The sequence below is a fragment of the Ambystoma mexicanum genome, chromosome 3q (assembly GCF_040938575.1).
Source record: "Ambystoma mexicanum isolate Mex_15411 chromosome 3q, UKY_AmexF1_1, whole genome shotgun sequence".
Taxonomy (NCBI): Eukaryota; Metazoa; Chordata; class Amphibia; order Caudata; family Ambystomatidae; genus Ambystoma; species Ambystoma mexicanum.
The window spans coordinates 378,653,342-378,680,669 of NC_090926.1; the positions used below are offsets into that span (position 1 = coordinate 378,653,342).

The window sequence follows — 27,328 nt, forward strand, 5'->3', positions numbered from 1 at the left end:
TGTGGTTTTCCATTCTTCCAGTCCTACGTTATCTTTCTACTTTATGGTCTTGATCTATCCCTCCTGGAGCTAGGTAATTCTCTGAATGTCCTGCAGGGGCTTCTGCGGAAGGAAGCTTTTGGTCTTGCCTCGTCTATTCCCAATGCAGTAAATTAGTCACGAGCTGGCCTTTGTGTCTCTACAAGCTTATTGGTGGTGGAGACAATTATTAAATTACTCCAAATTTCTTAGGCTAGAGAAAAACTTGCTTGACTGCGACCTAGGTAAGGTGACAAGGGGCAAATCCTCAGTCAATACATATGTTCTAAGGATGCAGGATCTAAATCTATCCATTAGTTCCACAGAGGAGGAACTTCTCAATCGTCCTGAAGGGGCAAAATTTTAACTTTGTAGGCATGACTGGTTGCAGACAATCGGCGTCATCAAATCGTATTCCTCCCTCAGTGAGTACGCAAAATTTATGAGGAAAATTGACTATCTTTATCTGTGTTTTATCCGGTTTCCTTATAGTAAACATAGATCACTATATATGTGATGTAGACTAAATCACTTGCCTACTAGAGTACGGACTAAATATTGAGGGTCCCAGGTAACTAGAGATTTCTCTGAATTGCAGTTTTTGCAATCTACCTGGTTCCCTGGAGACATTGCACAATTGGGTTTTGGACTGCAATTTTCCAGCAGAGTAGAGCTAGATTCTTTAGGTATCCTGAATGTTTTGATACATTGAACTGTTGTTGGCTAGATTTATGTGAGGGGAACATGTGTCTTTAATTATTGCATTATGCCAGTTTTTAAGTCATGTTGTAAGTTATTTGGATTGATTGTGTATGTAATCTTATTTGATTTTATCTTTTTTGGATGATGAATTCTGTTCTACTTTGTGTAAGGTTTTTTGTAAACCAAATCGCAATACATTTTTTTTTAAAACACCTAAAATCTCTGAATGGGAACACAATTTTGAAAACTGGAGGAGCGGGTGTATAGATCCTGCGGGTGCCCTTATAAATTTGACAAGATCTACCAGCAAGCAAGCTGATCATGTTTATGTACTAGATTTAATTTGCTTTTACTTGCTTAATTTACCAGGATGAACTGTGTATGCATTAATACGACTGATTGTTTTATTTATAATTGTTTGATTCTTTGTTACAAGTTTTACCTTTTTGTTATTACCATAAAATCTATAAAAATAATTATAAAAAAGAAAAGGAACGGAATACACCACACTTTGAAGGATTTGTTTACATCCATGATGTCCATGTGCTTGACATGCAAAACAAACAAAGGTTTGCTTTCTGTCGATAGTCAAATGTTCTTAATGTCATGCATAGCAGCATGCAGGAAGATTGTGACCAAGTTTGTGTATGCCTAACTGAATGTATTGCACAACTTATTTTAGGGTGTATCTTAAAGTGTTGAAAGTGCAGTGGTGTTAAATATTTTAGATGTGCATTATTTTGCATTGTGGGACATATACTTTTGTTTTTCCGGATGTAGAAAATAAAGCTATAATTATAGTTTGTCATTACATGTTTCCAGGGTAGTTTCTAGATATTTTGCCAGGGGTGAAACCAGAATATACCCCCACCCCACATTGCTCCTATACTGCTATTCCGCACTGCACTCCCTCTGCGATCTCACACTGCATTCTCTCCAAAATCATTGCAAATTAAATGATGATTTGTTGACTTGAAGGTTAGCCCAGGTATAACACTTGGGGTATTGTGCAGTCTAGCCACTGTATTGCGCTTGATGTCCTTGTTAGGTTGGCAAATGTTTGCACTTGGAAGAGTTGTGAAGGTGATCCCCTCTAGTGCTCTTAGAAGAATTGGGAAGGTTCGCCAATATATTGCACTCAGAGAATTTACAAGGGTAGCCACATATTGCACTAAGATGATTCTCCGAGGGTACCCATGGTATTACTCTTGTATCATATTATGGATTTAATCTAGGTTATTGTAGAATGTAGCCATCGCGCTGTTATTCAAGTGAAGGCAGGATGTGGCCTGGTTTTTGAATAGAGGTAGGCATTGTATTGAATATAAGTGGGTATTAATTGTAGCCTTTGCATTTATCTAGGTAATCGTTAGAATGTAGCCAATGTATCGAACCTTTCACACTCCATGCTTATGGAAATTAGCCAAAGGCACGCCAGCTGACCTGCATGCATCTGCTATCATACACCAATCACCTCGCACAGCACTTCTGCCATAAAAATACAGCTACTGTTACGACAAAAATGTGATGGATAGCTGCACACCTGACTATCCCGCTCTTGCCTACCCTCTCTAGACGGCCTCTCAGCACCTGTCTACATGCCGGCTCGATCTGGCTGGTTAGCAGGGACTTGGCCACCCCTTCATATCTTCGTACTGGCCATTATGCACACACGCATACTAGCACTTCACAAATGTTCCCATACCACGACATCGGTCCCCTGAGGGCGTTCAACCTACAGCACTTTGTGACCATACCAATGGTGAAAGACGCTATACAAATGACTCAATACATATGTACCTTTGTTTAAAATTAATATTACAAGAATTAATTTTCATTATCCAATATCCGTTAATTGTCGAAAAAAAAAGGAACTCTCCTAGATGTTGCTGCCGCATAAGTGTCTAAGCTGCAGCGTAATCCATAGCAAAATTGGTGATCACAGCGCTATTCAAAATGCTTTGGTGGAAGAATTTGTATTTGTTTTTTTTTATTTATACAGCCAGCCCTACAGATAAGGGGTGGATCAGCCACTTTTACTCCATAAAAATAGGTAAATAACCCAAAAAAGTAAAACGGGGAGTAGAAATACTCCCAACAGAAAATAGGAAACAAACACGTAGGACCTTGTGCCCTGCTTTTACCCACGTGGCTACATGTTTTCTGGGCCAGTCATGTACATAACACAGGAAGAATCTAATATTACTGCCCAATTGGATGAAGTAAACGTGTATCTTTTTGATCTTTATGAATAACTACGTGCAAAGTAATTATTTCAAAAACATTTGTTTTCCAGTTAAAACATTTTTACCCACTTGTAAAATACTCTCATTGTGAATTGGATCTGGAGCACTATATAGAGCGCTTAACACCCAACAATCGAAGAATGGAAGATGGTTGTGAATTAAATGGAAAGAGTTAGGTGGTGGTGACAAAGGACGTACTTACCAGCTATATTTAATAAGGTTATGTTACAAAGGGTGCCTTGAAGCTGCTTCAAAGCACTAGAGAGGACGTCCATAGAATTAGGTAGGCTACGAGGTTCATCTTGCCATATAATCGGAGTACCTAGACAAATGATACCACCTGCCAAATGGTGCGAGTGCGTGAGCATGTAATGTGAAATCCTGGTATATAGTGACAGTACCGGAGTATAGCATGGCAATATCTAGAAAATGGGACAGGTTTTAATCCTGGTTGGGCCGACTTGGCCATTTATCATGATGCGGGTGATGAATATAGTACCGTCAGTGGGTTCTAATAACACTGATCACACAGAGCTTAGAAGTGGTCCATCTACGTGAAGCTCTATAAAAAGCACTAACTTGATGCAAGTAGAATTCCAACTTATTGAAAGGACTATTAAATTATGCTAATTGCTGTTGTATTGGCAAGATCTGGCAATTTGTGTTGGGGCCTCACAATAATGTGAGTACCTTTTTATTTATTTTTTATTTGCATTTTTAAAGCGCACAGCTGCCCTCTGGCATTGTGGCGCTGTTACAAGAAAGTTTACTTGGCATGGGTGAGTATCACGAAGTTGATGGAGACATAATTACAGACATAGCTAAAGTTCCGGGGTTACAAGGGAACAGTGAGCATGGGTACAGTTGTATATTACAGACATTGTTCACGTTGCAGTAGTATTTTAAGTAGGAATCACTTAAAGTGGTTTTCAGTGCCTTTCTGAATGCCATTAGGGATGATTCAGCTCTCAGTTTGGGCGATGGGGGGTTCCAGGCTTTTGGCGCTAGGACTTCGAAACTCGGGCCTCCAGCTTTCGCTCTTGTTGAAGTTGGGGACTGAGAGTTGGTTAGTGTACAGGTCCCTTTTGGGTCTGAGTGTCTGAACTGGTTGTATACGTTCAGACAGGTAGCTAGGGGCAGATTGGGATATGCATCTGTGGGTAATGGTGAGAGTCTTGAACTGGATGCGCTCTTTGACTGGGAGCCAGTGGGCATTTTGTCTCGCTAGGGAGAGAGGTGTTCCCTCCTAGGAATGTTTAGGGCTGCTCTCAAGGCGTTGTTCTGAGTGATTTGAAGTATATTATTGTTTTTGGCAGAAGTGCCTAGTAGGAGGACGTTGCAGTAATCCAATTTGGCACCTGTGGTGGCCCTGGCGATGTTGAGGCAGTTTATAGTGGATAGGTGAGGCTTTACTGCGTTGATTATTTTAGTTGTTAGGGCTGCTGAAGTGGAGATGTAACATGTCTATCCATGGACAAGGTAGAATCTAGGTATACTCCCAGCGTTTTTACAGCAGAGGAGACTGGGATTACCGAGTTCTCAATTAGGAAGGTGCTGTACTCGTTGTCTAGCTTGCTGAGGGATTCTTTAGCGCCCACCAGTAAGATCTCAGTCTTGTCTCCATTAAGACGGAGGCCGTTGGCTGCCATCCAGTCCTGGATGATGGCATATGTGTTTTGTAGGGTTTTTAGGTCATGCTCGTAATCACCAGTTAATGGGAAAAAAATAGGTGAATGTTCTAAGTCGTTGAATAGAGGGAGTGTGAATAAGGTGTATAGTGTGGGGGAGGTGCAGGGACCTTGTGGTACTCCGCAGTTGATGGGGGAGGGAGTGGCTGACGCTTGGTCTGAGTAGACCCTCATAGCTCTGCCCTCCAGGAAGGATGAGATCCATGTTGTGGCTTCAGTAGAGAAGTAAGCTGTATTGGTGAGGTGTGTCTTTAGGGTTTTATGGTCGACTAGGTCGAACGCTGCCAACAGATCAAGGAGTAGGAGGATAGCACATTTGCCTTTATCCATATTTTTTAGGAGTTGGTTTTTTAGGTCGAGTAGCGCTGACTCTGTGCCATGGCGTTGACGGAAGCAGGACTGTCTCTTGCCTAGGGTGTTGTGAGATTCGAGGTAGGCTTGTATCTGTAGATAGGCAGCCTTATCCAGGATTTTCAGCAAAAATGCACTGTTGTAATGTACAGTACAGTAGTATGACATTGTTAACCTATTACGTAAAACCTATTAAATGATGTTAACTTGGATATGGGATTGTAACACTTGACAAAACATGAAAGTACATGGGGATGCGATTTCAATGCCTAGAGTAGCAACAAAGAAAACGTTTGACCTACACATAAGTGAAAATTATTGGCTTTTGCTAATGCATGTTTTCTACCTTTGAACATGTATTTTCTCACAGTAAATCGCACATACCTGCTGCTTGACACATACACCACAGAACAAAGGAAGTAAACCCCTTATGCACAGTCCCCTATGCATTCAGCCTTCAATTTTTCAACTCCTGCTTTGCTAAAGGGCAGGAATAAACATAATGGGGTAACCATTTCGCTTTTTCACCACATGCACAAACCTTTTTTTTTTTTTTTTTTGCTTCCCAGTAAACTGCGTGTTTTGGGAAGGAGACGCACCTGAACACGTGTTCTCCGGTCCTGGGCCTGTATGTAACAGATCAATGCATTTGTATTTTTTCTTTCAAATGGATTAACCTACCAGAAAGCAATGATTTTAAAAATAACTCAAGAATCACACATACAAGAAAATGAACTTTGTCAGCTGCTACAAGACAATAAATGAATGTCATTTCCTTCCATCCTCATAAATAATGCCTTCCTTCGGCCATTTAATGTGGCCCTCCACCCCTAAAACCTGCCACTCCTGCTGGCAGTCTTCAGCCCTCGATTAAGCCAGAAAAAAGCCTCTTTTGTCAAACCATAATACCCAACTCTACAGTCTGGCATGCCAATGCTCTGTTGCAAGTATCACTGCAAGGTTGCAGCACAGCTTAAAGAGTGTTTAGTTTCACAGAGAGATGCTAATTTGGGAGATGGGAGAATTCATAAACTCTGAGTAGAGTTTTAACCCAATGGCTGCATCAATGGTGGTAGATGGAAATGGTTTGGGCAGACCAACTTGCCCCACCCCACGATGCAGCCAATGGCTTAATACTTTGCATCATTAACAGGTACCAGTGCTAAGCAGACAAGGTCTGTCCCCTGCATCTGTCCTTGTAGATTGTTCATACGCAAAGACTCGCTTCACTCGCAGGTGGGAGATTTAACAGGCTGTCACTGCTCTGTCCCTTGCCCCAAACCGTACCCCAGGCCATTAAGGACAAAATGGTGTACCCTCATGCATCTCTGTGAGTGGCCCCCCAAAGCGGTCGGCTGGAACTGCATTTTTGTTACACTAGCCTTCCCTCAGGCCCTATATCACTTGATTTGACTGGTAGCTATGTAGTCTCATCAGCCAGTCCATGCATGAGATTCCATTGTTGTGGTTGGATTGTGGCAGAGCCAATAGGAATTTCTTACTCTATTTCTGCCAGTCACTGAAAGTGGTTGGGACATCCAGGGCTCTCCCCCAGAGGAAAATGAAGACTTGTCAATGCTTTGTTATGCTAGGTTGGTTTCTGGGTGCTCCATAATCTGGAAGTGGTAGGCCGTAGAGGACTAATTGTGTAGCAGGAGAAGCGGGGCACAGTTACGTTGTTATACTATTGATGTGTGTATTTGTCTTTTGTTTTTTATTGGGCTTTAGAAAGCGCTTTCACCAAAGTGCTACACAAACAATTTACATAAAAACCAATGAAATAGTCAATGAAGCAATAACTGAGATCAATAAATGATTAGGGTGAAAAAGTAGAGGAGAGAAGATGAGCTTTTAGGTGAGAATGAAAGATGTGGTGAGAAGAGGAAGCGCGCACCTCAAGGGCAGAGGTCCATAGTTGAGGCTCAAGCAGAGAAAACGAGAGGGTGCACACAGAGGCTTAGGACTGGCTACGAGGTGGCGGTGCAGTGATCGAAGAGGTGGAGAAGGAATGTAGGATGAGAGGAGAGCAGCATGATGGGCAGGGGCTAGGCAGTGCTTAATTTCTAAAAACACATAAGTGCCAGTGCTCAACATTTTTCTTTGTCACAAGTGTGGCCCTACACGCAAGGAAACCTGCTGTGGGTATTGGACAAAAGGATAATAATATTTGCCATAGTAAAGGCAGGGACAACTGCTGGACATGTAAAAAGATGGAGGGGTAAATCGCATGAGCGAGTGCAGTGAGCGAGCAAGACTCGCTTCTTCTAGAAGCTTTTGAGAGGTTTCATATCCATGGGCATAATGGCTGATTTTGTAGTATAATTTTCTAAATGCATTGGCCAAGTGGGTTTAGGTTTTATGGACAGTTGGGAAGGGAACATAAAACAGATGCAGAATAAGCAACACAAATGCAACCTTCTTTGTAGAGGACGAACTGGTTAGCAAATAAATGCTCCATTACACATAGAACAGACGTGGTATGGGAAGCGGAGCAAGCTTCTTTCCCAAGTAACAGGTAACGTTGCAGGTGGAGCAGCTCAATCTTCCAGTTCGGGGTACAGAATAGGCACTGCAAGGGCCTCAGCAATCCAGGATCTCGCACATGTAGAACACATGCAACAACAATGCAAGCTTACTTCACAAATAAGAGGTAAAGTTACAGGTGCAGCAGATCAACCTTCATAGACCAGGTACCATGTGGGCCTCCGCAATCCAGACTTCTCACACACGTAGAACTCGTCCAGCATCAGTGCAACACTACATGATTCTCTCACATAGAAACAGTCAGCCTCACCTGTGGTGTTCTTCCTTGGCAACTAATGATATTAGCCTAAATCCTCCCCAACATGTGTGACTGGGCTGATGGAGGCTGTGGCAATTGTCTTTTAAATGGGTGGTGGGCCTGGATGTCCAATTCACACTTTAAGCAGTTTTGAACGTTTGTATATTGCAGTGGGTTTAGTGGGGCATCAGGGCACGTTTCTCTCACCCAGAAGAGGCACCTTATGGGCAGCAACATGCAAATGTTTTAATAACGGAACAACTGGTCACATCATGTGCAACAGCATCATTAGCAGAACTACAGCATTTTCCACTCACCCAGAGAATGTGTCAACATGAACGTTCCTCACAGAGTATGTCACAATGAGCCTCAATAGGGAATTTCCTCAAACAGGTCGGTTACAGAATGGGCCTCAGTAGTGCATGTTATTTCAAACAAGTATGTGAACATGAGCTCCAGAAGGAAATGTTTCCCTCATGAACAAATGACCATGGTCTGTAATAGTGCAAGCTACTCTTGCACAGAAGAAATCCCCATCCGCCTCAGCCTCAGCAGTGAAATCTCCCCTCAAATAGGAAAGGACGTTGCGGGCTGCACTGGTGCATGGTAACCTCCCATCAACGCGGAACCAGGAAAAAGCAGCAGTGCAAGCATTATGGCTCAGCAGTGCAAGCTTCCCTCACACACAATTGTCTTAGCATTGTCCTTAGCAGTACAAACTGCATTGAAGACCCGTCATAGTAGGAATGGCCTCAGCAGTGCAAGCCCCCCTTATGTAAAACAGCAAGTGAGTCCCAAGTGTAGGCTCCACACAAGTGAAACAGGTGCAGTATAGGCCTCAGCAGTGCAATCACACCCCATATATATTCATCACAGTGTCGGCATTTGTAGTGCCTGCTCCCCTCACAGCATGGGCCTTGTAGCCCATGTTTCACCAACAAAAAATACAGTGGTATACGCAGTGGCAGTTCAAGTGCTGCCTATATAGAACATACGTAGCATGGGCCTCCACAGTGCATGTGTCCCTCTAATGTAACAGGCATTGCATGTAGCTCAGCAGTACACTCATCATGTACAATAGCCACAGCATGGGCCTCTGCAGTGCTCCCTTCATGCATCCAGGTTCCCTGCAAACATCCCCACATCATGTTGTGCTCCAAGACTACCACATATGATTCTCACAATGTGAGTCTTAGTAATGCCTGCTCCCTCAGTTGAAATGGCCACCATGTGTGCCTCTGCAGTGCTCCCTTCATGTATCAATGTCCAGTGCAAACCTCCCACCATCATTATTTTATGCTCCCAGACTGCCATGTTCAACAGTCACAATATGGGCCTTGGTAACACCTGTCCCACTCGCTAGGATAGCCACAGCATGGGCTGCTGCAGTGCTTCTTTTGTGCCTCCAGCTGCACTGCAAGCCTCCCCACATTATGGTGTGCTCCCAGACTACCACATGTAATAGTCACAATAAGGGCCTTGACAGTGCCTGCTCGCCCATAAAATGGTCACACAGTATGGGCCTCTGCAGTGATGCCTTCATCCGTTTGGGTCCTCAGCAAAACCACCAAAGAAAGCAGAAAAAAAGAAAGCGAATAGTGTAGTTATAGACTGAGCAAAGGAATGTGAGATGAGAAAGAAGACCCATAACAAGAGCGTAGCAGTAATCGAGACTGGGGAAAAATGGATGTTATGAGAATTTTAAAACTCACCAAAATGTATAGGGGGTGGGTAAGAGGTGGAAAGGGGTGGGGAGGGGGTTGGAACAGGGGCAATAGCATTGGGAAAGAGGTAGGAGGGTGGGGAAGTAGGGGACTGGAGGTCCAAATAAAAAAAAATGAAATTCTATGTTTTTTCAAAGTTATTTTGTTGGTAAAAATTACTGCGAAAAAAAATCATGTCCGCAAAGGGACATAGAACCAGTGTATAGATAAAAGTGACAAGTGCACCCTGTGGAATAAATATTACAAGAAAAGGGGGAAAGTACAGTCCAAGGGAGGAGAAGGTGAATAACTTTATTTTAAGAGGGGTTAAGATGTAAGAAGAGGACATCCATGATTGCACAGCGAAAAGGCAGTCCGAGATTGTATAATGGAGAGGGTCAGAGAAGGATGGAAAGGAGAAGAAAATGTGTAGACATTAGATCATAGGTTAAAGGACTCAATGAGCGAAAAAAGTGGAACCATGTAAATAGAGAATCAATGGGCCAAGCACTGAAGCTTGAGGAGACGATGAGGGGGGAAGGGGTTTGGCCAGCCTAAAAAACCGCCTAAGAGCAATCGGAGTGATGGGAATGGAACCAGTGAACAATGGGGTTAGAAAATCCTAGTGAAGTGAGGGCAGAGAGAATTGTGGGGTGTCAATTCAGTGGAAAGGTCAAGCAAAATGAGTATAGACGCAGATATATTGTTCCAAGATGAAATAAGAGTTAGTGACCTGAAGAAAACCGGTCCTGTGGAGTAACCAGGCTGGAAACAAGATTGGGTCAGCGGCAGTAGAGAATGAAGTTTTATAAGATTTGGGAGTAGACCGCTCTTTCTAAGACTGTAGAAAGGAAGGGAAGCAAAGAGCGAGATCTGAAATTAGATGGAATCAAGGGAGGGTTTTTTGAGAATTAGTATGACAAGAGCATATTTAAATAATGCAGGAAATGTTGCAGTAGACAGAGGGAGGTTGATAAGTCCAATTAATTAAGGAATAGGACCGGGATAGATGGAGGGAGTGAGGAAAGTGGGTCAGTTGGGGGAAAGTAGGGGAGCTATAGGGTGGGCACAAGCGAGAATGGAAGCTGTGTCAGAGTCAGGATCCACAGTGAAGGGTATGAGGAGTAGTCGGAGGTTGGGAATGCAGGTGGAAGGTGAGAGGTAGGGTGAAAGGCAGCATGGAGAAAATAAACTTTTGAAGGAAAGAAGTCAGCAAAGCCAGGGGAATAAAGATTAGAAGTGATGGCGGGGTCAGGAGAAGGGGGGAAGAGAGCATACAATTTATGCTCTTTTTTTTGCAGCAAGTAGAGAAGAATTGTAGAAAGTATTTAAGTGCTGTTCAGCACAGCGCAGGGAAGTGTGAATAGAGAAGCGAAAGGGGGACAGCCAGGGCTGAGGAGGAGGTTCTCAAGAAGGGACAAAGGGTCAGAGAGGGTGAGCAGAATTGAGGGTGGCAGTAAGACTTGTGAAGACAAGCAGTGGCTTGATCAAAGTGCCTGAGAAGAAGGTATTACCCAAATTGTTCATTTACAATTGTTCAAATGAACAATTGACCGAATTTAAAGGGTCACAATTGACCTTTTCACAATTGACCGTATATATATATATATATATATATATATATATATATATATATATATATATATATATATATATATAAATATCTGTTTGGTAATATATATTTATTTATATATATAAGGGTTTTGGGGGGTTTGGCGTTAGGTGGGGAGTTGTGGGGGGTTTCCCCCCACATATATGTTACAATTGACCTTCACAATTCGGTCAATTGTGAAAAGGTCAATTGTAATTCGAACAGTTGTAAAACGAACAATTCGTATACAACCGAGAAGAAAGATTTGAGTAGAGGGAGAAAAAAGGAAAGGAGCACAGATCCCGTTGGACAAATGAGGTAGAGAAGGAGATGTTGCCCGGAGAAGGGGGGCGGAGAAAAGAGAAGGAAAGAAGATGGGAGGAATAAATGGGATGAGAAGAGATAGAAGATTCAAGAGGATTAGAGGAACATATGAAGTCTAAAGAAGACCTGGAGATGGGAGAAGAGTGGGTAGGCAAAGGAGTGAGAGAAAGAGTTGAGAGGGGCAGAAGAGGTGAGGATGAGTGGGTAGAGGCAGGATTAAGATTAAAGTCCTCTAGTAGAAGGTTGAGGGTGAAGGTGAAAGAGTAGTAATGGGAGAGTATCTAGATGGTCATCGAAGGAAGAAGCGGAGCCTGAAGACAGTGAATAGTAAGACATGTTTGAGGGTATGGCTTAGGGAAGGAGGCATTGTGATAATCAAAGGAGGGAACGACCGAGATGTTGGTAGGCGTAGGGGAAGCAGGCCGAGAAGAGTGAACGAGTATGGCAGTGCCATCACTCTGAGCACAGGATCCAAGGTTTTGACTGAACCTAGTCTGGCAGCAGGAGATCAGAGCAGAAATGGAGGAGCTACAGGAAGTAAGCCAGGTTCCTGCGAGGCACAAAAATGGACGATTTAGGTGGAAAAATAGATCGAGAATAGAGTGGGTTTCATTACAAATGGATGGAGCATTCCAGAGGCCCACCAAGATGACTGAGAATGGGAAGGCTGAACAGTGCGAGAAGGGGGTGGGGGTGCAGAGGGTGAGAGCGGGGAGAGTGATGAATGGGGCTAGGAAACGACATGGTGAGTGCAACGGAAAGCGGAGTAACGGCTGGAAGGGATAAAGCAATCACAGTGGACTAGGGAGTGGGCACAGGGTATCGACAACAGGAACGATGCAGCAAAACATAGTATTGGTGAGAAGAAGTGCCCAGGGCGCAGACAGGGTGTGCAGATCTGAATAGCCACGGCTGTAAGGCTCTCTGTGGCGTGTAAGTTTAGCTATGTTGTGGCTGTATAGAGCAGTGGTTCATGTGCGCTCCAGGTTGCTAAGGTGTTGTGACTGTCGGAGCTGTGGTTACGGAGTTATGTTGGTGTAGCTGTGGTGGAGTAGGTCTCTGTGGCCGGGTGATGTCGGCTGTGGTCGTGGGGAGGGGCGGGGGATGGGGAGGTCATTAAGGTTTGTTCTAACATGGTGATTGGTGCCATGTATTTTTTCCAATCCGAATTTGAGGGATGTCAGGCACCACAGGAGTGACTGACTAGGGCAGCCAAGGGCCAGAGGGTCAATGGCCCAAGGGAGAGCGAGTCCCCAAGGGAGCAAAGGAACACTGGGGCCACGGACCAGAGGATCCTTTCGCAAGGGGCTCGGGCTGCCAGATGACGCCATGCGAGGGGCACCCTACTCTGCTCCGGGCTTTGCTTTTAGGGTCCTACTCCTACTCAATCCAGGTTACACGCACCTGCAAAGTGTACAGAGTTGAATGTATGGGTTTGAATTTCTGTTTAGTGTTAGGAACACATTTTTATTTAGAGATCAATGTACAGTAATAAAATTAATATCAACCAGTCACCGGTCCTGGGTGGACGTCCTGTACGGAGAATGTAGGAAGGTATCCCGTATACATACGGGCACGGTCTAGAGCCCTATGTGGTTCTAATGTAATGCCAATCGCAATATAGTTAAGCCGCCTTATTGTATTTGTGTGTACATGATGAATAAAAGATAATCCTAATCAACGTGCTCTAAAGAGATGTGTGTGTCAGAGTATGTTTAGCTTTCATGGACAGTTGTATAAAAGTTTTGTATTTATTAATGTATTGTGTGGATGTCTGTCTACTCTAGAGAACCAATCTAGTGCCATTTTAACATTACTCTAGGCATTTTCTCATTAAACCCCCAATGCAACAAGAGCCTTAAAGGATTGCAAACCAAAGGTTAAGCCCTGCCCTGCCCACCTCCCCGCAGCTCTTCGCACCATCACGTGTGTACGAGCGCTATATAAATAAAATATCATTTTCATTTTTCATCCCACTCCCTGTTTTTTGGATGGAGCCAGAGTACCACTAGTTCCTTCTTTACACTTCCAACACTTCCTCAATGTAAATGCCCTTTCTTACCATAGGTATCCGGTGTGAGGGGCTTTTTTTTATAGACCTCTCGGGCAAGTCTTGTCGGATGTAAGGGCATTTCCAGGTACAGTTAGGCTTTAGGTTACTGTTGTTCCTGGTCATAAAGTCAACATTTAGGAACCTCGGACCCAGTGAAAAGCCGCGTCAAGCTTGTTCGTGGAAAGCCGGTGCCCTCTAGTGAGCAAAAAAGTGAACAGCAACTAGAAAACCACTGGCTATCTGAGCGCTCCTGGGTGTTTAGAAACGAAGTCTAGCTCCAGGAAAGCCAGAGGCGTGAGTGCCCTGATGATACTGTTTACATTTTACACTCTGCTTTTTTTTTTTTTTTTTTTTACTTTCTAATACTTCTAGTAACTGCAAGCTTTTGACCACCATACCGAATGGCAGAGGCGTAGCCAGGATTGTCTAGCAAATGGGGACTGAAGCTAATGTAGTTTGGCCCACTGCACTGACAAAAATATCGGTAAATGCCCACACAGCGCTGCTGAGTGGGCATTTACAGATTTTGGCTGGGCCTTGCCCCTCAGGCCCTACTCTGTCTACGCCTCTGCCGAATGGATCAGATTGGTTGCAAGGGCATAAATAAAGCATGTTTCGAGTTGTAGTGTTGATCAAAGGATACTAGCAGCATTTCTCCTAATATGGCACCATTGAACGCTTCGTTACATTAACTCATATCATTATAGTTCAGGACGGACGGAAAGCACCCCGCCACCATCCACTCCCCCCTCTTGGCTTGCTTGTACCCCCACTTAAACTAGCAAGACTGGTTTCATTTTCTCTTAGAGTATGTTCCAAGGGATGTTCCCGATACTTTAAGGGGTCCTGGTGGTGCTTGCAGGTGGACCGCAACCACATTTCCACATTGACTTGTATTGGGAGCTGTGCCATGCCTGGCTGTTTTGTCCCATGGCTGCTGGGTGTGGACGCTGGCCCTGGATTTTCTCTTGGCAGTGGGGGCGGCATGGGGGACGCGGGGGCTTTCTCTGGTGTCACCAGAATGGTTGCTTTCATCTCAGCAACTGCAGCCAGGAACGTGCGCTTTCATCAAAACCACATGTCAGCCCACAGGCTTGCTTCCATTGGTTTTAAGGGGAACTTTTACAATATTAGGACTCCTACAAGTGACACTGTGGAGTACTTAAATGAACTGTGGAATTTGTTCAGGCCCTCCTGGGGTCTTTGGAGTTTCTCTATCAAGTCCTGGATTTTTTTGGGGACTATCCATGATTAATTAGGGACTTTTAAAACTATGGGTTCCATTTTTGCCTCAGGATAAATAGATGCTCTCTACCAATGTGTGTCACTTTGGTGTCCCTCCTGGGAGTGTCATTTGCCCACGTGGATCGAGATAGAGTAAACCTGAAATGTAGTCTGGAGTTTGGTAGCACTCCTGGCTTTATCGGGCATTGTGTACCCGTTTTACCACTGTGAGCACATGTATTACGAGTGCTAGCTACCTGGTACAGGTTTCCTTCTAGTCGAGGTGTAATGTGGCATCTTTGTATCCTGAAAATGATAAGTCCTCTGTTATTGTCTTTGAGTACTCTCTTAACTCTCTTCTGGAAGTGTGTGTATACTGTCTTCCACTAGGTATGGGGCTTCCATTTTAAGTTAGTGAGTTAGGCCTTAAATGGCCATCTACTGTTTTTATGTCTGCGCTATGCTCTGTATGTAGTATCACGCAAGTACTTATTTTTCCTCAGAAATAGATTATACGTGTAATCTTGTAATAAGTGTATACTTGTTGTGTACCAGTGTGGTGAATTCTTTTGCGGTGACTATTGGGAATAATTGGACCTCCTTGCTAGCCTTTCTCCCGCCGAAAGGTAAGCCTGACTGCTCCGCTGGAGCTAACATTGGAGAGTCTGGTCTTTTCTTTTGGATAACGTGCTGTTTACTTGAGGGTTGTGAAAATCTCTCCCTAACAAAGAGTCTCGTATTTTAAGTGTCGTCTTCCTTTGTTTCTGTTTTTACTAATGTCCAAGGTTAAACGTTTGAAGAAACTACCATTTCAGTCTCCTTGCCCCCATTAGAGGGGTCCCCCACCTTCCTCTTGGGCACGTTGTTCTTCTGGGATGTCACAAATGTGAAAGCCGAGACTGGCATCATAACAGTCGGCAAGAGCCCGCTGGGAATATGGGCGGGGCATAGCTCAGTGAGGTAAACACTTGCTGATTTTGGGGTGCAAAAATACAGTCCACCCAGCACCCACTGTAATATGTGGTAGCTGTCCGAATGCATTTCAGGACATAGACACTGTGAGAACGCTGATCAAGCCGCCTTCTTCCATGAGTGTTCAAGTGAATAAAGCTGGCCTTGGGAGAGTGACTTCTGCTGCTCAGAATAGTTTGCAGTGTGGGGTGTTTGCGGTTCATATGTGTTTGCTGTAGCCTGAGGCCATGCTGTTTGGTGGCTGGTTATAATATCATTGGTGTTTGTCTCTGTGCCTTCCAGGACCTGGAGCCCCCTCAATACCCGAAGAATGCTGACAGCGCTCTGCTCCTTCAGCTGCAGCGCCTGGAGAGCTCACTCAGTGATTTTGCAGAGGAACCAGACCGGAACCAGCTCTTCACACACCTTGGGCGAATGGCCCTGGAGTTCAACCGGCTGGCAGCCAAAGTGCACAAGAACGAGCAGAAGACCTCTGTTCTGCAGGTAAGGGTGTGTGACTGTGAAGGTGTTCTGTATGCAGGTGAAGTACAGCATGACAAAGTGAACCACCGCCCGCCACACACGTGATTCCTGAAGGTTTGCTAGACTAGGGCAGGGATGGGGATTGGTATTTCCCAGGAATCGTAGTCCTCGGGATATAGCATCCAATTCACTGCTTGGCTACTCGGACCCATTGATACAGCACCCAGTTTGCTCTGGCAGGTTCACCAGGCCTCTTGGGTATATAGAGTCCTTCTTGTCCTGCCATGTGGTAGGGCCTCCTAGGGAGATATCCCTTTACTCGCTCTGACTGGTGGATAAAGCCTCGGATGCTTTTTGCTCTTCCAGCTGTTCTGTCGTACTAGGCATGCAGCCCAATACTAACTCTGTCCAGTGTAGAGCTCACAGAAATCGGTTTAGGGTAGTGGCATGAGAAACAATAATCCAATGTCCGAGAGATGGCCTGCCTTTTCCAGAACATTGCAATAGTCCTTTGTTGATGCAGATGGCCCCAACACGCTGACCACCTGACCTAGATCTTTTGAGAATCCTCCCGTCCAGATGACAACCAGAATCCCCATCTTCCATACTCCATTGCTCCCTGTGTAAGCCTTGAAGTCTACAACGTGAACCACCTGGTGCCTCGCACACACATCCTGCTTTCTGCGACATACTTTCAGCATGAATATAGCAGAGCACATAGAACACCAACATAATACATGAATGTGATTTTGAGCCCAACTATAGCAGTTGGAAATGAAAGACCTTCTAGAGAACCCACTCTAGGCATTGAACTGGAGATGAATAAACACCATGAGATCCACAGATCGAGCAGGCTTTCTAGGCTACAGCACTGTGCTCGCTCTGCCAGGTGGTCAACTCTCTGCACGCTCTACCAGGAGGCTAGGACTCCTGTGGATTTAGCACTCTGTTTTCTCTGCTAGCTGTTTTCAGCCCCTCCATGGTTTTGGAACCTACTTCTGGCAGAGCATCTCTTTATGCAGGCGAGGAGTTGTTTCCTTTCATGGAGTTGGGAGAATCTCTGGGTGAGTTAGATTGCAGGGGTGAGCGGTTTTAGGGGGGGTCAAAGGACCTGAAGACTGCTTCTTCCTCTTCCATTTAGGTCAGCATATTGATCTGTAGATGCTGGTGGGCCAGCTTGCATGGTACACAGAAGCCCTCCACTAGGCGTCAACCCAGAGAGCTCTTCTACCTCATAGCTAGAGGCAGAGACGTCTATTCTGCAAATGTGTGAGAGGATGGGGCATTTATTTATTTATATAGCGCCAAGACAAAGCACGGGGTGCATCAAGGTGCTCAAAACATACAACACAAATGAATCAATACTTTAGCCAGAAATCCAAGAGGAGTGAATCAAAAATACTTAATGCAAATAAATACGTCTTGAAGTTGCATTTGAAACATGGTTAGTGAACTGCAACCCCTCAGATCTGGTGAGTGAGTGTTCCAAAGTTTGGGTGCTGCACCAAAGAAAGCGCCCTGACTTTCACTCGAGGGACTATCAACTGGTTGTTATGGTTGGAACAAAGCGTCCTGCGAAAGGGGGTGGTAGACAGGCAATGCTGTTGAAAAAGATACCCTTGCCTGCTGCCGAACAGGCATATGTGCGTTGCAGTCAGGACTCGGAAAGCGATGCAAGCTTCCACTGGTAACCAGTGTAGCCCCTCTCTGGCTTCTCAAACACATTCCCTTTTTCCTAGACCCTCGTTTATACGTACTGCGCTGTGTTGGATCACTTGCAATTTACTGATTTCTTAGGTATTGATCCCAAGTAGCAGACTACTGCAACTTGGCACCAATAATCGCTCTGGCCACTAGCGATCAGCTCTGTTTAGTCAATGACGCAGTTGCCTCAGCAGTTTAAGATGGTAAATGGCAGCAGAGACGACATGATTCACCTGAGCGTTCATGGTTAGCTCGGAGTCGGGGGCAACGCCCAAGGCTTTGACTTTTACTTTGCATCGCTATCTAACACTCAGCTACAACAAAGCGGTTATATTCGCAGCTAGGTTTTGCCAGTCGGTTCACTGTACCAGCCAACATCAGCCCAGTTCTCGTGTCGTTCAGTCCCATCCCATTGGTAACCATCGATTTATGATGGAGGGTATAGATCTCATTGATAACCACCGTGTCCCTTGAGATTGGGGAATAAGGTCCTGTGTGTCGTCGGCATAGTTGGTATACAGTATTCCTCTTTCATCCAAACGACTCGAATCTTTGCTAGCGTAAGGATTTATGCCACCCCATGAGAAGTGCCATTTTGGTGCAGGTCTCGTTTAAAATGGGGGCAGGTTTGGAGAGTGAGGCCCAAGCTTGTGCAATTGTATATGGCGTCCTGGTTGGCCATAGAACACTGCTTTGGGATAGAACAAACCCCCAGCATGTTCAACCTGTGGAGAGGGGGAGAGGATGCCATGCTGCAGGTGAACGGGATTAGCAGCCCTGCCGGTGGATACGAAGGGGTGGAACAACCATCTTAGTGGCAGGATCGTCCATCCAGCTCAAGGCCGAGGCAAAGGGCGGTGGGGTGTTGTTCCTGTATGTGAGAAACGAGTGTGTGGGATGGGATGTCTGTTCTCCAGGTGTGAAGAGGGAGAGCAGACTGGACAGTCGAGAATGCAGGGGGTTGACAAGTCCATCGTGAAGGTGGATTGTGAGATGGTAGGAACATCCAACTGGGCTGGTGGGTAACCTGAAAACACCTTCTGAAAAACACTGTTGTGCAAAAACACCTTCTCTAAAGTCCAAACAAGGAAAAGCAGGTTTTAGGAAGGTCAATGATGAATGGGATAAAGGTAGGGCTGGGAGGGTCAAAGGAAGGGTGGCGGATAGGAGGGGAGTGCAGGGCAACTTGGCGGTTTGGGAAAGCATCCCAGCCCATGTAGGACAGTGAAGGAAACGTTTAAACCCAACAAAAACTGTTCAGAAAGTTCCAATTTCACTTAACCAAAGAAAAATACCCCCCCAAATAAAACATGTTCATAGTGCAGGACCGCATCGGCAAAAAACAGCCTCCACCTATTCGGTCCCTAAAACTCTCTGAACATCTGTTTCTTAAAGGCATCCCTGCTTCTTTTTTTACCCCAATGAGGCAATGCTGCTGAATGTGTAGGGCATATTGTAATTATGTAGCTTTGCGCTTACCAAAAATACCAATTAGCAAATTGCAATTGGTTCAAGATGTGACTGCCTGTGCACTTTTGCAAATAAGATGCACAGAACAACTTACGCCAGCACCGCACCTGCTCTACTAATGCACATCACAGAGCACCTTGATTTTGAGCTTTCCGTGATGCGAGTCCCGGGTTTGCAGTGCTTAAATTGTGCTTTTTTATAATGGGATCAATTTGGTAAACTCAGTTTGAGTGAGTCGACTAAATAAATATATAATTGAAAAAATCCTTTTTTTATTTTTAAAATGAGTTAAGGTTACTCTAACAAAAAGTAAAGTCTGCAAACAGTAGAGCCAACAACACAAAGGTCTGGGCCGGAATCCTGATAGGAGGGGTGTGCAAGTGAGTGCACCTCAAGAAAATGTACTATTAGGTTGAAGGTGATCCTCGGGACGCTTTAGATTGGTGAGGAAAGAGGGACGGGTCTGTAAATGGAGGCTGTCAGCACTTGATTCCATTTTAGAAGTAATATGACTGTGGCTGTTTTGGAGAAGACTGGGAAGATGCCAGTTCACAGAATGAGGTTGAATAAGGTGGAGAGATTAGTAGAGGTGACCCGTGCAAGTACCTTAATGGCCTGTTTTGAAAAGTGGTCGATTGAAGCACAGGATGGTTTGGCACACAGAAGGATGGGAAGATGTTCAGTGTTGGAGAAATGGGATCAAGAGAAGTGTGTGAGAGAGAGAAGGGCGCTTTGAAACAGTATATTCTTATTGTATAAGCGCCTAGCAAGCACACAATAAATAACTAAATAAATGTGAGGAGGGAACAATGTGGGGGGGATTGGAGGGAAAGATGGGTCGACAGGATGTATATTTTGGTTCTCTTGGAGAAGTCTAAGGCAAAGTCGCTAGTGACGGCAGAGGAGAAAATGGAGAAAATCTTAGAGGGGAAAGCATTGCCTGGTGGGTCATTGGTAGTTTTAAAGGGTGTGAACGGAGAGAGGAAATGAGATTGGTATAAAAGATTTTTCTGCGTCGAGAGCTGTGGTCCAGGCCAGTAGCAAGTCCTTGTAGGCTGCGAGGAGAGTGGAGGGACCAGTCTTTGCACCAATCGCTTAGACAGTGGGGCATGCATTTTTTCAGCTGCTGGATTGCTGTAGAGGTCAACGGATGAGGGCACGGGGAGAGGTGAAAGATCAAGGCGTGGGTTAACAGTGCATAGTAGATGTAGATAAAGGTGGGTGTAAAGGAGTGAGCTAGAGGAGGAGCGCAGGAGCTTGGACCAAGATTTTGATTTGGTCGTCCTTGAATTTGTTTGATAGGCAACAGATGTTGGTGGGGGTTAGAGAAAGTAAATTGAATGAATGAGTGAGCGGTCGGAGGAGAAGGCGTTAGTGGTGACAGGGGTGCAGTCTGGGGATGAGAGCAAGAGAGTTGCCTTGGTTGTGGTTATGAAGGTTATGTAGGTTGAATAGTGAGTTGTCAGAGGGAGCCAAATTGGAGCTGGCAGGCATGCAGCTGCCCATACGACAACAGTGACATTAGCTGAGAGAATTGTGAGTAGGTGGTTGAGGTCTGGGAGGAGGTTGAGGGTTGACGGTGGGGCAGTAGTGATGATCATAAGAGGGAGTTGGGCAGAGATGTGGTGATAGAGTGAAATCGGAGGGATGCCAACTGTCTTGCTGATTATGAGATCAATATTAGCAGCTGTTTATGGGAGATGAGGAGAGTGAAAGGCAAAACCTGTAAAAGGGGCTACAAGACCTTCCTCTACGCTTCTGCCCCTCTTCTCCCCTGCTGAGCTGCTTTGGTCTCTCGGCATCGTGCACCTGGCCACCCTCTGTCCTTCGGGCCCAGGTACCTGGCCACCCTGTCTCCCTCCTGCACTGCCTCCGGGCCACCCCTTGCACTGGGATCTGTATCTGTACCCATACAGTCCTCCACCCACTTTTCTCCTGCTTTTATCAGATACACCCCATCTGACTAACCCAGCACTTTGCCACTCACTGGCTACACTACAACTGTCTATCACCTTATTTTTTAATTATTATTTATTCTGTTCTCTCCTCTGTTCCGCACTTTCCACTTCTCCCCTTCCATGCACTTTTCCCTTTCCCACGCACTTGCATACTCTTAATGTCACTGGGCCTAGTAAGATCATTGTTTTTTGTTCTCCCCTGTTCCCCTCCCTTTGCCTGGTCGCGCTCTGAAACACCTGTGTTTGAGCGCGATGTAAATACAATATCATATCATATAAGGGTGTCAAAGTCAGTTTGGGGTGATGGAAATAGAAGTGCTTAATGAGAAATGTTTGTTGCAGAGGATTACACGTTGCAGAGATCAGGTTTGAGGTCCGTAGGGAAGGCAGAACGAGAGGTAGATGAAGGGCAATGGTTAGGGCACATACGTTTGGAGTGGGTGGGATGGGAGAAAGAGGAGCAGCCAGAGTTGTTTTGATGGAGAATGGTGACTGCGGTGGAAGAATGAGCGTAGGATGGAGTGTGGAGGGGTGTACGGAGGCTATTTTAGAGAGAGAGAGAGAGAGAGAGAGAGATATTTATAGTAACATGTTAAGCAAGCAGGTCAAAGGGGAGACGATGTAGTGATGGCTTGGTGGAGCACAGATGCAGTTTAGGGATCTAATGCAGTATGGGTGTGTTAGGTGACCAGAAAATGCAAGTTAATAGATATGGATTTGGTCGAAGGAACAGTGAAGTTACTGCACAGAGCGATAGTTAACGAAGATTGCAATTTAAGAAGTGCAGGGATTGAGCCACCCGAAAGCTTTTTTTAAAAATAAGAAAAGAAAACTAGCATATGTGACAAATATACATTTTGTTGTAAATGTAGAAGGGAAGAAGGAGCTTTACAAGGTACATGAAATAAATTCTTTGTTGAATTGAAAAGAAACGCATATTGTATATGTGCATGAACTGAGACTTGCATGGTAGTTTTGCACGGATGACGACTTGATTAAGGTGGCCGTTAGGGCAGCATGCATAGCCCTGGGACCTACTAGATAATGATAGGGCCTAACAGACCTTGCTTTTGGATTGAAAGGCCTTTGTTGTGGCTACCAAGTGATGGGCAACCTAAGTGGGGAGAGTGTGACAAATGATGTGTGACTCACATGCCAATCAAGGGACAGTCTACTTACCCTTTGTCCACACAGGCAGCCATCTTAGGCTTCTGTGTACCCAGCTCCATTTGAAGGGAGTGGGGGGCACTTCTGGGGCTGGTGAAGGTCTGCAGCGACTGGGGGCGCTATCTGGCTACTTGAGCTGGTCCCCTCCGTCAGGTCCCTGGTCATCTGACCACATGGGCCATTCAGGAGATTGCCTGTTTGCAAGATGGCTGCCCATAATGACAAAGGCAGGCAGTCTTTGCTGGGCCCGGATTGAAGCTCTACCTCTGGTTGAAACAAGCAGGCAGTGATTCTGGTGTTTCTGGGGCTCCGTTTTCAGGGATCTAGAAATGCCTCAGCACCTCAGAATTCTCTGTGATCTCCACTCATTTATTTAATTTATTTCTATAGCAATGGAACATGGCCCTCAGGCATAGAAGTGCTAACAACAAAGACAAACTCACAAGAAACAGAATGGGAGTCGAAAACTAAGAAATAGATCAGCATAATAGGACAGAAACCATTCATTCGGGACGGGCAAGATCTCTGATGGGAGGGTGGGCAAAGCATTCCACAAGCATGGAGCTGCCACAGGGAAACATTCCTCCAACACAAGAGATAGTTTGGACATTGGCGTTTGTAAAAGGCCAGAATTGTTTGACCTCAGAGTTCGCCTGGAAGGGAGCCAGGACAGCTGATTTGAAAGGTAGAATGGACTTTTCTCGTAAAGGCAGGCATGAACGATACACAGGGTCCGAAAAACAATCCGTTTTCCAATTGGAAGCCAGTGTAGGGATCTCCTTGCAACGGAAACATGATCAGTCTTGCGAAGCCCCATGACCACCTAAACAAGGATGCTCATTGTAGCTAACTAGGTTTCTAAAATGGTGCCTGATGCCCATAGGCTATTTCCCGCCCTCTAATGTCATACTCTACCAGCCCATACTTCGGTTGTAGGCACAACTGCATTTCTCCCCATTCCACCACGATTGTAGCAAGTGGCCAAGACTGCACGGACTTGGGGGAAGTAATACTCTCTGGGATTAGAGTGTAGTAAGGGCCATGAGATTCTGTTTCATGTAGACTTTGAAGGACACTATAGCCCATTGTGTCCATAGTGATATGGACTTGCACTTCCTCATGGTGTTCCCCACACAGGTGTCAGCCACACAGATATTCAGATGGGGAATAGCGGAAGCAAAAAATAGAATTACTTGGAATGGCAGGAGCCCTTTACAATGGTCTTTACATGTACCCGTTCCACAACCTCCGTCCTACTAGCCAGTTGGCATTTGAAGGGAGGGTGTGTTGTGGATGGTCTAATATACATGCTACGGGTGAGTGATAAGCATAAGGTGAAGACAACATCATTATACCCCTGAATCCTCCTATTGCAGGCCCCTGCACACCACCACACAAGGGCCTTGATCCTGCCCCGCTGCACCTTTATCATTATCTCATGCCATTCTCTCATTTCTGCTAATGACTGGCCGCACCCACTTGCTATCACAGTACTTGGACCGTACATAGGGATTGGTCAGTGCACCTCCATCATATTATGCAGCAACACCTGCAGCTTGTGCACGTCTATCCTACCTGGACCACCCTCCCCGTTGTTGGAACCTACATACTTCTGTACCAGTGAACCACTGCATTGATCTGCTGAGGCAGGAAACCGCTTTCAGCATCTGGGCTCCCAATCACCCGCCTCCCCGTCTTCCTTCTGCAATGCCAGTGTCGATTGGTCATGTTCTGCAGAGCAATCGCACAGTAACCACCTCCTTCTAGTGTTTCCGTTTTTGTGTTGCAGACCCTCTGTGAGCAGCTGCGCAAGGAGAACGAGGATCTGAGGAAGAACCTTGAGAAGGATCTGGAGCAGAGAAGTCATGACACTGAGAACCTAAGGTGAGCTCCAGCTAATCTTCTTGGAGGTCAACCAGTGACGAGACCCCCAGAGCCCCTACAGGGCACATGATGGTCTTCAGTTTCAGTTCTGCACTGGACACGGATAGCTGCCCTGGAATGCTGGGTGCCTGATGGATAGCTCTGCTGCGTGAGGCTGTAACCTGTGGGATCAGTGTATTCTGAGGGCTAACGTGCCTGTATGAGGCCCTGGCCTGTAAAATCTGTGTCGCTGATGGGGAAAGCCCTTTATTAGATCTGACCCTGTAAGATTGTGTATCATCAAGGGTAGCTCTGCTGTCATCGGCACGGCGTGTAGGTCCTTGCCTGGAGGATTGCTCCGCTATCTAGACCCTTTACTTCCGCTGTACCACGAATGTCACCAGTGACCATCCTCAATAGTTGGATTCTGTTTGTGGCTGACCTCTTTATGGGCTATTTGCATTGTAGTGAGAAATGCATGCTATATTTATGTAGTATACATGTAATCGAGATGTGTTTGGTTGTACAGTTTCTCCACTTCCTTTTTTCTGCCCAAGTTGCTGTGGGACCAGACGCATGTTGATAGTGGCTCAATCTGGTCTTACGCCTACATGCCAGGTGGTGGCACGCTGCAGGATCCTTTTCCTGAACGGGTCTGTTATTGTGCTAGTTTTGCACCGTGCAGGGTGTGTCCCGCAACATGTACACACAACCATCATTACCATGTCTGTAGTGCCTACTCTGCCTGGAGACTGAGCTTAAACCCACCTTCTCGTTGAACCTCGTGTCGCAACATTACTATGGTTAGGTTTGCAGTGTGGACATATGAAGTCAGAATTACACATAGCACACGTTGGCTTGCTGGGTGCTATGTGTAGCACCTGACCCATATTTAGTGCCAACCTATCTCTTGAGGCCTTTTACATTGGCTGCTGATTCCCTGGAAGAGTTCTGTCCCCTGCATTCCAAAATCAGCCACTTTAATCAAGTGCAGCCTCTGCATGACATCTCTCTTGGTTCTTAAGTCCTGGAGTAATGCAGCCTTCCCGCTCTCTTCCACACTTGCAGGGTGGAGAACATGGAGCTGAAGCGCAAGGTCACCCTTGCTGGAAAAGATATCCTTAGGAAAGTGGATATGGATTTGAACGGTGAATGTCCAGGAAGTGGTGATGGAATGGCGCTGGAACGTATACAGCTGCAGCAGGTACGTTGCTACGGTTACTCAAGGCCCGCTACCATGGCCTACCCCACCGCCACCCGTTGCCTTTTCCACTATATTGCTAGTTTTAATTTCCAGAATGTTTGGTGTTTTTGGTTTTGCCTCTTCGATGAGATTTTCTTGAGCTACTGGCCCATTTAATTGCTGCCATCTCCTTACTTTTCCAGAATCTTAAAGCTCGTGGCCGGATTCCTACTGGTTTTAACATGCATAGCGGCTACCAGTGTCGATATTGGCCTTTTACCCGGATGTGGCATAAATAGCTACCCTGAATCAATGCAAGGACTGAAATAGTCATTTTCCAGCACTTGAAGGAATTGGATTTTTAAAAAAAACCTAAGATTCACAGGCAGTTCAGAAGGGCAATGCTGGCTGCCACAGCACATGGCATTGAGGAATTCTGTGGCGCAAATCATTTATGTTCCCAACAGAAAACTGCTCACCTGGTATAAATACTGGAAGCACAATGGCCCCCTTTTTTTGGCACATTTTCAAAGCAGTGCCTGATAGTATGCCACTACCCCAGACTGAAACCTATATTAATGGTTCTGCAGCCCCTGCCTTGGCCCTAACTCGACACGTCATTCATGTCACATCACTTCCCTCGACCCCATCTCATGGCCATGTCCTTTACATAGTCCCAGGATGTGTCAACAAGCCGCTGAACCCACACAAACCTACAGGTGATGGGCCAAGGATATCCTATGCTGACTAGGGGCACACAACTGCAGTGTGGCACTGGCATAGCCACCCTTGTTCCGCCTCCTAGAAGCACACGTAATGTGTGCATGTGGATTGGCTAGAAATAATGTTTCCCACTGCACATTTGTAATTCACCCACCTTAGCCATGAGTGTAGTGAGCCATATCAGGCTGCCTGACATCAATGAATGATTGATAATCCTTTATGCAACTATAGTCATCAGGAAAAATACATCAAAAACATTAAATTACATGAAAATTATTGTTCCATTAATCCCAAAATACAGCAGTTAAAACTCATTTTACCATTTCTACATGAGTAGCCATTGCACCGGGTGTACACAGACAAAATCCATTATTCTCCTAAATCATTCAAATCAGCAGTTAAAACAATGTTTCCAGTTCTACATGGCTAGCGATAAAAAGGACTGCAAGTCTTGTCCTTGGCCTCAAGCCCAGGGATTATATCTCTCCAGAACTGAAATCTCTGCATTGGCTCCCAGTGGCTGCGAGGATTAAGTTCAAAACCCTCTGCACTGTCCACAAGGCATTCTTGGGCCTCAATACCTAAAACTCTCTCTTCCTAAATATCTTCCTTTTCGAGCTCTTCCCTCATACACCTCCAAATCCCTCGGGGTCAGTCGCTTCTCCAAGCTACGAGTTGGTGGTAGATCGCTTTCTTCGGCTGGGGCCTCCCTCTGAAACAGCCTCCCTGAAACTTGAGGAGAACCATCTCCAGTTCCGGAAGCACCTCAAGACCTTCCTCTTTGCTTCTGTTTTCCCTCCTCCTCTCCCCTTCTGAACTCCTTACTGAAACTGCACTGGTCACCTGGCTACCCTCTGATCTCGGGCCCAGGTCCCCTCCCCTGTCAGGTGCACACCTGCACTGCCTCCCAGGCAATCCCTGCACTTGGGGGCTGTTTCTGTATCCCTACAGTCCCCACCAGCTCTTGACACTTGATGTCTGCACTTACCCCTGCATTTGCCACCAGCTGGCCGCACTTTCACCTACTTTTTTTCATTTATCCTATTTATTTTTTACTGCTTATCCTATGTATTCCACTACACCCTCCCCCTACGCGCTCTTTCCCTCCCGCCCCCCCTGCACTTGCACAATCTCAATGTCACCT

At 45.6% G+C, this 27,328-nt stretch overlaps 1 protein-coding gene across 4 annotated transcripts in view; it reads left to right on the forward strand.

Annotated features, from left to right (window-relative positions):
- TNIP1 (TNFAIP3 interacting protein 1) overlaps positions 1–27,328 on the forward strand; it is a 435,211-nt gene that overhangs the window by 250,586 nt on the left and 157,297 nt on the right. For all 4 annotated transcript variants that reach the window (XM_069654025.1, XM_069654021.1, XM_069654022.1 and 1 more), the window contains 3 exons: positions 15,937–16,137; positions 24,205–24,299; positions 25,347–25,482. In XM_069654025.1, the coding sequence (XP_069510126.1) occupies positions 15,937–16,137; positions 24,205–24,299; positions 25,347–25,482 (432 nt within the window). The remainder of the gene's footprint in view (positions 1–15,936; positions 16,138–24,204; positions 24,300–25,346; positions 25,483–27,328) is intronic.